This window comes from Panulirus ornatus, chromosome 46, assembly GCF_036320965.1.
Source record: "Panulirus ornatus isolate Po-2019 chromosome 46, ASM3632096v1, whole genome shotgun sequence".
NCBI lineage: Eukaryota > Metazoa > Arthropoda > Malacostraca > Decapoda > Palinuridae > Panulirus > Panulirus ornatus.
In genome coordinates this window covers 8764991-8777085 of record NC_092269.1, presented here as the reverse complement: position 1 = coordinate 8777085, position 12095 = coordinate 8764991, and the positions used below count along the sequence as shown (strand labels likewise).

At 35.8% G+C, this 12095-nt stretch overlaps 1 protein-coding gene across 2 annotated transcripts in view; it reads left to right on the top strand.

Annotated features, from left to right (window-relative positions):
* Positions 1-11949, top strand: part of LOC139763126 (uncharacterized) — a 49375-nt gene extending 37426 nt beyond the window's left edge. The window contains exons 2-9 of one of the 2 annotated variants that reach the window (XR_011716038.1): positions 2633-2855; positions 3995-4221; positions 4337-5258; positions 5694-5794; positions 6707-6847; positions 7652-7806; positions 8140-8249; positions 10556-10693. Coding sequence is in view for 1 of the 2 variants with exons in the window: in XM_071688811.1 (XP_071544912.1) it covers positions 2699-2855; positions 3995-4221; positions 4337-5258; positions 5694-5794; positions 6707-6847; positions 7652-7802; positions 8137-8249; positions 10556-10606 (1863 nt within the window). In the remaining variant the exon portion in view is untranslated. Of the gene's footprint in view, positions 1-2632; positions 2856-3994; positions 4222-4336; positions 5259-5693; positions 5795-6706; positions 6848-7651; positions 7807-8136; positions 8250-10555 lie in introns of both variants that reach the window. The other variant, XM_071688811.1, reaches the window with a different exon arrangement.
* The last annotated feature ends 146 nt before the right edge of the window (positions 11950-12095 follow it).

The following is a 12095-nucleotide window of genomic DNA, read 5'->3' as shown; positions in this document are numbered from 1 at the left end:
ATATATATATAATATATATATATATTATATATATATTCATATTCCCGCTTTTCCTCTCTCTTCACTCATCCTCTCCATATATACGATCCATTCCAGCTTACCTCTTCATTCTCTCTCTCTCTCTCTCTCTCTCTCTCTCTCTCTCTCTCTCTCTCTCTCTCTCTCTCTCTCTCTCACACTACCATTACTGACACGACCAACCCTCCTCACATCACCTCTCGCCCTCAGGAATTTCAATGACCAACACTTCCAAACCCTCTTTTTTTAAGCATTCGAAGCTTCAAACCAAGATCCCGTACAGCCATATGTTTGGCCTACTTCTACCTAGACGTCTGGCCGCTGGTCCTCCTCCACACCCTGAGGTCGTAATGGTAGACGTAGATCTTTGTTGTTCTACTTCCTGCCTCTACTTCTACTTCATGACAATGTTGGATGGAAAGCCAGAAATAAAATTGGGAGCCGGTTCTTCCATAATTAATCCCAGTGGCGGCCGATGGCATCTTCCGATGGAGCTTGAATTGCCTCATCAACCAGGAAGCTTCATATACGCACAAGCCTGTGCGTATGTGTGTGTATTTTCTGATGATATTTAAGCTTGAGCGCTTCCTATCTCCTGTACGATAAAAGGCGGTGCTGTCCTCTTAACGTGTCGTAGTTGCCGGCCGCACGATAAACTAACTACCCCATCCGTAGTTCCCCCAGTGATTTGGTGGGTGGGGGGTTAATGGCTTATAGCATTGACCCAATGCCCTCGGTAGTTACGAGCAGACGATGGCCCAATCTGTTATTGTAACTTTAAAACAAGCCCCGACTATTACTTTAACGACCACCTTTTTTCAATGTTTCTCAGTTTTTTATATACTTTATTCAATTCATTATGGTTTATTCATTTATTATATCCCTTTATTATGTCTGTAAACTAGAGTCGACAGAACCAGCTTATTTATCGTAAATGAATTGAGTTTATTGATGGTGTCATGTAGCCTAGCCACTTACGAACATTTATAATAATTATTATGTCTCACGTTACACACAGATGCCTAACGAATTAGTGTTTTATTTAATGATGAAATAGACTAAATTTGTGTAACTTCTAGGAATTATTCATTATTTTTTCACAAATTTGAATTAACTTAAGATTTAGGAGCATATATATATATATATATATATATATATATATATATATATATATATATATATATATATATATTATATACTGGAATCATTTATTCAGTTAAGTCTCCCATTCCTCTAGTTGGGGAAACTCACAAATAATGTGCAGCAATTTATATTATTCTCCAAATAATCAAATTTGAGCTGCCATGTTTAAGGCCATGTTCGCAGGGCCAATATGTCTTTTTTGTCTCTTAAAATTTCACGTCATTCCCAGCCAGGAAGATTTGGGAAAATCAAAAGATGTGGGTAAATAATGTAGAGAAAATCAAATGTTAAGAAATGCGGGTAAATAATGCATAGAAAATCAAAAACAAAATAAATTCGGGTAAATAATGTACAGAAAACCAAATGAAATGCGAGTAAATAATGTATAGACAATCAAAAACAAAAGATGCGAGTAAATAGAGTACAGAAAATAAAGAAAATGGGTAAATAATGTATAGAAAATAAAAACGAGATTATTTACTCAATATTTATTTTCTGTACTTTATTTACTCGAATCTCTCTTGTTTTTTATTTTCTATACATTATTTACCTGCGTTTCTTTTCATTTGATTTTCTGTAATATTATGATTCACTCTCGCCGTTCGTTGTCCCTGAATCAGAAATGAACAAATCCATCGCTAGTATTAACTCATTTAATATTATATCATCAATTATTTCAGTCCATATATCCAATGTTTGAGTCGGTTTTTGTCCATCCGACCTGCTTATATCAAAAAGAGAGAAAAAAAAACATATATAAGCATTTAGGAAAATAGATTTATTCATCCGGACGCGAGTTATGGCTGCGTCCCGTACGTACGACAATGGTCAAAACTCGCGGAATTCTAAGTACTGAGTTGGTTACATACACCTGTTATGAAATACTTAGAGATATAAGCTTTTTTAAGTCTCCCATGAACCATTTTTATATGTAGAAGTGTTACATGTAACAGTGCTAGCGGATGGCTGATTCTGTCTTTCAGTTAATTCTAACATCTTGAGTGATGTGCGTCAGAAACCGGTGATATGCCAATTTAAAGCTTTTCATATAGTCTCTTCGCCAAGATAATCTTTATATTTTAACTTGATCTACGAATATCATGACCACCATGTGTTCAGGTCGTAATGGCCTTTATTCTCTTTAGGCAACACAGGACGTTTATACTCCCTCGTCCCAATTTCTCATTTCAAATTTCCAAAATAGATTTGGATTTATTCTAGACCACTTTAACTACTTCCCTCTTGTTATCACCTCTGAAAGGCCTAACTTGGTCTCTGTAACTCGCATGGATTTCGTAGTTATATACTATCAGGTTCTCTATATCACCTTCGCCAGCCTCTAGTCTTTGTCGTTTTTCAGATAAAAGTATATTTGGTCTGCAGCATAATATGAAATATGCGTTTTTCCAAATTAGTATAAACCAGAGCTGGCGGCCATCACGTGTTTGCTGATGATACTGTTCGTCCGCAGGTGTTTGTGCGTCAGGTGATGTGATCGCTGGAGATGTTTGTGCGTCAGGTGATGTGATCGCTGGAGATGTTTGACACCATAACAAAGGTCTCGGCTCTCTGGCCTAAGCTACTGTCACCTAGAGCAAGAGACGACCCTCTCTTTTTTCCAATTAATAATTTTCATTATCATTCACTGTGTACTTGCTGGAAGTGGAAGATGATATCCACTGATCCGAGCGAAGGTAAGTGAGAAATGACAGTCAATCTAAACTTAGTATTTCCAGATATGTAGATGTGGTTATCATATTCATCTACTAGTGTATCGTAGGTTCTATTAAAGAGTAGATTGTAGATTGTCAGTAGATCATCGGTCAATTGGTATGATGCCGACATTGGTAAATGCCCAGATTAACTCCATATTCCAATTCGGAGACATGCTTAAAGGGAATTAGGCCATGTTTACGAGCGTTACTTTTTATCGTGTGATAATGAATAACTGATGGTGGAGTAAGAAGATCAGGGAAAATGTGGGGTTGATTTATGTAAAAGTGGGTGAGACAGCTTTTGACATTATATAAAAGTGAAATACACTCTTCAGCTAACTTCACCAGGCAAGGCTGTGATGTATGTTAATTTTCAATGACATTTGGAAAATTGCACGAGACACATCCATGATATTAGATTTATGCCAGTTTGTGTAAAAGCATAAACAAACTGATGACACAAAGCTACTGGTAGGACCACCACCAACCTACCCTCCTTGACAGTCGGTCATTCCATGCAGCCTTCAGTAGCGCACTATGTGAACGCTTCTGTAGTTTTCTAATATAGTTTTCTGTAGTTTTCTAATATACCGTACCTGGTACGGAAGGTTAGATGAGGCTTTTGTAGGTTCTGACGATTTCTACAAGTGTTTTGCTGACATTTATTCATTTCGCCTGTCTGGTTTGCTTATTGTCAGTTTTATGCATGAATTCAGATAAATCGAAAAATGTTTTGAAGTGAAAGCTGCGAAACAAGATTAAGAAGCATAGGAGTTGGTAATTTAACATTCTGTACTAAGAAGTGTAAAGTTATTGTTTGCCTTATGAAGGTGGAATATATTAAGAATGATTGTAAGAGATAACATTATCCCTGGTATTTATTTGTACACTCCACTGTACTGTACCTAGTATATTGTTGAAATAGAATCTCGTACTGGTTAGATAATTGATAATAGAAAATTATGGATTATTTGAGTTGAAAGCAGAGAGATGGTGTTTGTAATAAGTCAAGATAACCTGATGCAGTATTTTGTGTTTACTGATAAATAACATTATGAACATTAGATTTCGTAGGGTATAAAATGGTATATTCACACGTACTTTCCCTGGATCTGCAGGTTCGGGCATTCCAGTTGTTCACATCCGCATAGTATGTGATGGTGGCTGCTCCAGACATTCATGTGACTTCTGTCAGAAGAGCTTTCATTCTGCTTCTGATCTCGATGAACATGTGAATTTCAGCCATTCTTCTTTAGATATACAAGATGTGTATGTCTGTCCTAGCTGTAAATGTTGTCTTCTGAGCCACAGTGATCTGCAGGATCATCTCTCTGCTCGGCATCAAGTGAGACTCTTTTCCTTTTCTTCACTTACAAAGTCGTAATGAAGTATATACGTAATTAAGAAAGTTTAGATAAGTGTTGTTGTATCATGATACTGATTATATGGTTTGATTACAGATGCCGATGGATGTAAGGGAAGAGTCTACGTTGTGTGAATTTTGTGGTTTGAATTTAACCAGTAAAGAATGTCTCGTGAATCACACTGTGTTAAGGCATTATTCTAAGATGCCTGGAGCACTTCTGGGGGATCTTGGAATTGTTGAACTGAGCCTCAAAGATATTTCCAGTATGGGGATGGGAGACCCTGATTGTAAGACTCTTTTCCAAGTAATTGAAGTTTCCTTGGCAAAAGATGTAGCAAAAGTATCCCCATCAAAGACAGGAATTGATAAAGAAAGTTCCACAAATGATGCTGCTGTAGAAAATGTAAGTGAAGGTATTACTACTCAGTCATATGAAGATATTTCACACCAGCAAAGTGAACATTGTCATAGTATTTCTCCTTTCAAAAGTGAATTATCAGATGAGAATTTTGTGAAAAATCGTGACTCTATGAAGGAGATTGTTAGTGAAGAAGATGTGCAAGATGAATGTGACTCTCATCTAGAAATTATTATATGCAGTGACGTAGATGAGAAGTCAGTTGTTTCATCATCACCAGGTGAAATCATATTAACAGTGGAAAGTGAAGAGGAATTAGTGTGGAACAAAGATGTCATGTCACAAGTTATATGCTCAAGTGGAATTCTAGAAAGGACACAAAGGAACCTTAATACACAGAGGGGGGATCCAGGTGTTCAGCACAGTACATTGCAGCAGTCAAATAACATTTTTGATGGGGATTATTCACTTAAAGGGTCAAGTGCAAATAAAGGGAAGGTACAGAAATGCTCTATTAAGTCACATGACCTTGGTATGGCCAATGAAGAGGATACCCTAATTATTTGTGATCAAGAAATGAATGTTGCTAAAACCAATGTGATAAAAACCACTGGTACTCATGGTGGTACTCATCCAAATTTATATTCTCCAGTGACAGGTAACTATCACTTGTATGGTCTAAACTATTCAAACAATATTTACGTAAGATTTTTAAATGTTACCTTTTTCGTTTATGTCAATAGAGATTTTGATAGGCATTATTATGTTGATAATTCATCTCCTGTAAGCTGTTGCATTATATTTAGTAGAAACTGTGCATGCTACCTGCTCAAGGGCATTTGCATGAATGAGATTGTTATGTTATTTTACGAGAATTTTTGCATCAGATACTGTACTTTCATGCTTTGTAACTCTTTTCTGACTTGGGGTTCATGCAGGTTACATGGATCATGCATTTTTTATAAAATGAGTATAGATGGACAGGTGTTTAAGCAAAGGAAAAATTGTGATTGGATTGTATGACAAGCATTAAGGAAGAGAGTTTGTCATTCAAAGGATACTTACTTACATAGTAACTTGTTCTTATTTACAGTGAAAAGTGATTTAGGGAAAACTCTAAAGACCACAAATGACCATAGAAGGCTGTTGAAAGGAAAGGTGTGCAGAATATGTGGTGTAGTCTTTAGACAGCTTGTAAGTATACTGTATTTGTTGGTTAATTGTCAGTTATTCTTTGATAATGTATTTTTTTTTTCCTCGTGAGTTTTCCTCTGACCTCTCTGTCTATTGAATATATTATTCAAGTAGTGAATACAGAGTAAGTCCATCTGTTACTAGACACCTTTGGCTTTATACTTCATGAACAGTCAAAGGTCAGAGGTACATTTTTAAGAAGGGTTTTACATTTTGGTTTTGCTGTCATTTATGTGAGACAGTCAGAAGCTGCTTGCTTTAGGATTAATGAGAACTTGTATGATAAAATTGAAATGTATTTGATTTACTAAAACACCCAATATATGCTTGGGAAAGATATTGCAAGTGACATATTGAATACACAAACAGATGATACCCTATGAAAAGAATTGAGGCAGGTATTGTTTTGGTATTTGAAATGAGAGGAAATCTCTTGAGGTAGTAATTCAAGGGATAATAAACAGCTATGTGGTCATTACGATAATGTAATTCACTTCACTTTCATGAGATCGCATTGTTGCACTAATACATGCATGTAAGAAAGGGGCTATAATCCAGTGAAGATGAGAAGGAGGAAGTGTGTTAGAATTGCAGAAAGCATGGAAGAAGGAACATACTTGTACATCCATAGTGTAGTCTTTTCTTTCCATCTAATATTGGATCCATATTGAATAGTAGCCATTATGTGGGTAAGACTTGTGTAACTGCGTGTTAATCATCCCTCAAAAAAGTTTTGATTACTTGGCATAGGAGCAGATGGTAATATTGTAGTTTTATTTAAATGGATAGGTGCTGTAGACTGATATATAGATATAGATTAATAGAGGGGATGATTATTTCATGGAAAATGATTGTGTATCGTATTGCTTTTACTGACTAGTATTATACTTCAAATGAGTTTTTATGATTCAGGGTGACCTTCAGCAGCATGAGCACAATTTCCATGGCATACGGATCAAGTGTGACCTCTGTGATGACACTTTTGTTTTCTCAAAGTCATTACGCAACCACCATTTACGGAAACATTCTAGCGTTGCTAGTTTCCAGTGTAAAGTAAGTGTAATGATAAAGTGTAGTACCTTGATTGTATGATAATTCATTACATTTAGAGAATGGTATGTCAAGCAGAATCTACCCCAAACACATTAGACATGACATGGCTAATTCTTGTTCACTTAAGTTTCCATGTACTTTATCTTACTCTTTTTTTATTATTAGAGTTTACCCTACCCCTTTAGTGTTTCACTTCACTTAAGTATATTTTCCACCTTAGTTTTATCTAATGCTTATAAAGTTCAGCATGAACAATTTATAGAATTTCAGAATTTTTGCACATTAAAGTTTGGTAAATGTTATAGGTACTCTACTATGGGTGAGATATTTGTGTTTTTGAGTTTGCACAACAGTATAAAATACTGACTGCATACTTGTCTGTAGTATATTGCAAACAATTTCAAGGCTTTAAGATTAGAATTGTTCAAGTGTAATACACATTGTTGCTACTAATTAGGAAGGTAACTGAAAGTTTATGTTTGATTACATTATAAAACTTTATTACCCTGTTCATGTCTGTATGCATGCTTAACAGAATAAGGCTATCTCACATTATTACTTTGTTTATTCAAAATTCCAGAGTTTACAACAATGTACCTTTTACTGAAACCAAATATCCGCTTTTCTGCTCTTTTCCACATCATACTAAACTAATAACACTGTTACACCCAAATAATACTTCATGCTGTCTTTGAACCTCATCCTTACATTGCCTTTTTTACTATATCCCTGACATGTACTCACTCTCATTTCCTCTGTTTCAAGGCTCTTTGTACCTCCCTGCAGAAAATGTTTTTGTTACAGGACTGTAATAAATTTTTCAAGTGTAGAAGTAATCTTTGGTCACATCGTCTGACCCATTTAAGCCAAGAAATGCATAGATTCCAGTGCCCTCAGTGCCCTCAGCGATTTACAACTAAATCCAAATTAAACGTCCACCTGCAAAGTCACACAGGTAAGTAGCCACTTCATATTTTCAAATAGTTAATGCAAATGACTAAATTTCAAAGTTTGGTTATTAGTACAATCCCCTTTTTGTGCATTTTGATTAATTTCTCCTTATGAAAAAAGAAAATGGGAGGATTCCCCCTATGTCAGCTGAATGTCAGGGAATGGAGCCAGATTCAGATTGCAAGTAAAAAAAATGAAGTAAAAAATATGTTAAATGCTTGCTTCATTGCAAGAAGAATGATGCAGACCAGTGTAGAATTTCAGTGCTGAAGGTAAATTTATTAAGGCTCTAGTTCTTTTTTGAAAGTCTCACATTGATAGTTGACATTATGTTGCAGGAGAAAAAAGATTTCAGTGTGAAGAATGTGGGAAAGGCTTTGTTTATCAAGGTTTGTTGCTGCGTCATATGAAGAAACACATTCCAGAGACAGATAACAGATTCCTCAAGGAGGTGAGCAGTGTACTTTTACTTTTTAGTTCCATACTGTAAGAAGCATGTGTTCATGAAGTTCTTGAAAAGTAAGTGGTTACCCGAGCTTTTCCCCTTCAGCTTCATTAAGTGTCAGTGATAGCTGCATGTTTAGATATGCCAAAATACAAAGTTGATTTGAGGGTTTTTTTACTATAGTAATATTAGTTGCATACAACAGTGTTCACATGTAGGAACCTCTCCATTAGCAGGCTTCAGACTTGAGGAAATGTATAGCTTGCTTGAGACTGAACCTTCGTGTTATGAAGATGTCAAGGTTGTTGTTGATTTGACATGCTGGGGACAGGGGAGAAAGAATACTGCTCACATACCTCATGCATGTCATAAAAGGCAACTAAGAGTGCCAAGAGCGAAGGGCTGAAAATCCCCTTTTGTACTACTCTCCGGAAGTAGGAACAGAGGAAAAGGCCAAAGGAGAATCTTTTATCCTCCAAAGCTATTCAAGTGTATCTTTTTATTTATTCATGTACATAATAATTCGTCTGTGTAAGTAAGTGAATATGTAGAAATTCATGAAATATGTTAATTATACAAAGAATGTGTAAATGATACATATGGGATTCTCACGCTCATGTGAGAAATAGTGAACATGTTTGAAAGAAGATTTTTTCAGAGGAAGAATATATCAGTAAGAACATTCTTTCTCCGTCAGTTCAAGGGTTGTATGGAAGGTTTTGAGCAGTTGTATTCTTAACTAACAGAAGCCATGTTGGTACTTATGATTAGTTGGATGTGCTGTAAATTTTCATAGATTTATGATTCTTTGGACATACTCCACTAATGTCTGCTGTTCTTCAACCCTGCTAATTTCTTGTCTGTACACTCTTTTTTTTTTTTTTGCAAACCAAGTATTCCCAATGATCAGTCATCTTTAAGCATACAATTCGATGAGCTTTTTTCTATTTTCATATATGCAGAGGGCCCTATACCTTCCAGATGTACCTTCAGTTGCTACAACATCCAGTCTTGTATTTAGATCCCTTAGGATAATGATTCAGTCCCATACATCAAAACTGCTGAAGCACACAGTTTCTCTGAAAAAGCACTCCTTTCTTCTTCACTTGTCTCACTATCAGGTACAGCATTAATCTTGGCCTCACTTCCATGCACACTTTCTCAGAGTACTACAGCCCTTCATTTGCTGTAGCCCACACACAAACCTGACGTTGCTCCCCAAACATTCCTAAACCTTTCTACCCACTTCCTTTTCACTAAATGTTACTCAGACTCAGAATGAGTATTCAGTGTCCTCTCCACAAACATTACACGTCTCTCTTTTCTTCTCATTGTGGTTACATTTGCACACATCCAGGCACACCATCTTAGGCCTTCAAGAAGAAATGCTCACTTGACTCTTTCATCTGTTTGCTTTTAGAAAGTGTTAACACAAGGAGAGGAAAATTTCCAACTCTTTGCTCCCACCCATTTGTCACTTCTTATGACGTGCAGGCTATATATTGGTAGAATTCAACACCCCTGTTCCAAGAATAGTTGCAAATGTGCAGAGATTAATGAAAATGTTCAGATTCTAAGTTGAGAGAAGGGAGATAATGGGAGAATTATTAACTAAATGATGTTTAAGAAAAAAGGTAAATAGAAACTCTAGAAATAAAAGCAGAATAAATAGGAAAAGAGTAGGGTCTATTAATAGGGCAAGGGTCTCATCACAAGTTGATGCTGCCCCTGCCAAAGCTCTCATTCTGTTTGGCAGCCAAAACAATTGGGACTCCAGAGATTTTGACTCCTACGTTGTCTAAAACTAGGGGTAATAACCATGTTTTACTCTTTCTTTATTTCTCAGATACCAGCCTGCTGCAATCAGTACAACATAAGAGTAACAGTAAAAATTATGAATGAGGGGAATAGAGCTGAGCTTAGTTGTAAGACCTGAAATCATTTTCTTTCTCATAAGCCTCTCTGTTTTACAATTGGGAAGTCCTTTCTTATTTCCTCTCTTTGTTTTATTTGATCAACTTGTCTTCCATTGTTGATGGTGTAGATCTGTACTATAAAGTATTAGGCCCCCAAAGAAGTTTGATAGCAGTGTATGGGCCATTAGTAGGTTGGTCTTCATCTTTTGTTAAAATGTTTTTTACTCTGCTAAGGTTAGTCTAGCCAAAATGAAAAGTGCCATACTGTATGTACTTCGCAATGCCTTTGGTTGTCACTGTGAATTTAATAATAAAGAAAATGTGCTTCTCGGTATCTTGAAATAAATTTCTGTATAATGATGGAGTGAGAACCTAATAATCTTTTCCATTCTCCAGAGATGTAAAAGTTCATACGTTGTTGAGATGGGTGGAAGATGTGCTTCATAATCAAGATTGACATTCAGATCACCAGAAGCAGTATTCTTGAGCACTATTTTGAAACAAGTGAAGTAGGTGTCATTTAGTAAAAGATATATCTTGTTATTGTTACTTATATTTTATAGATCTTACATTCCATTAAGTTATTCTATGGATAGAAAAAGATATCTTTGTAATTTTATAAACCAGTCACTGGAACTATGGAATGAATTCATTTTTATACATCTCCAGCATTACATTGATAACATTAAGTTAAAATTCATAATAAAGGTTTCCGTCCAACATTACATTAATAACATTAGGGTCAATTCATTATTATTGCCATTGAATGACAGAGAAACTCAGGATGGAATTTGAGTCTATGTCAGTGGTTTCCAGCCAGTGAGCCGTAGTGAATGTCATGGGTGGGCCAGGGGGTTGTTATCTGTTATCATGATCATTTAGGCATGATCATACAATGAACATATGAGTCCCTGTGATATTTCAGTTTTTTGCATGGCCCCTCTAGAATCTTTATAGTCGATAGGTTGAAGTAGTCGGTAAGAACATTAGGCAGGAGCCTGTGAAAAAATTATGCTACTATTGCCCTCTGCCTGTGGTGTATTTAGGGTAAGGCATTGAAGACTAAGAAGCAGCACTGGAGTTCACCAGATATGGAGACGCTTTTGCCATGGCCACCCCCTTAAGTGAGTTCTTGAAAGGAATGGGTATCATCGATGTAGATTGATAGTCAAAGATTTGGTTTTTGTTCCCTATGAGTCAAAGATTTGGTTTTTGTTCCCTATGAGTACGTATATGTCCCCCACTGTATATGTATATTGATCAAATTCCCTGTAAAGTTTATTACCATGTCTGTATTGATCCATGGTGACTGCAAAATGTGTTCAGTATTGCTGTTTCTTTGTAAACACTTTTATTTTTCCATTGGTAGTTGTTAAATCAGTTTTATTTCTAATACTTTGTGTATTTAGCCCAAATCAAAATGTACACATTTTACTGGTTGGCAAAATAAAGAGTTGGGCCGCAAGTTCTTCAGTTAAGCTCTACTGGTCCATCACCTTAAAAAGGTTGGGAACCACTGATCCAGTTGTTATCCAGTAAGCTATTCAGAAGGCCTGTCACAGTTTCTTGTGAGTATATGATGATTATATATTTCATCTTTCATCCTTTGCACTTTATTGGGCCTTTCATTGCCATAAAGTCTGTAAAATGGAAAAGAAATAGGAAAATGGGTTGTGCAATATAGGAAAAGTTTATATTTGAGCTCCATTTTTTACATTATAACTGTAAGTACAATGAAGGAAATTGTCAAAATGGGTTGTACAGTTTTAAATAAAAGTAAATATTTTAGCGTCCTGATGATTTAATAGATACCTTGAAGATTATAAAAAAGTATACATATACTTATTGTATTCTTTTATAGTCACCTTCTTTTCCTACAGGAATGATACTACTAAGAAAATATGAAAGGTTAATCTAAACAATAAGGTTAATGTGG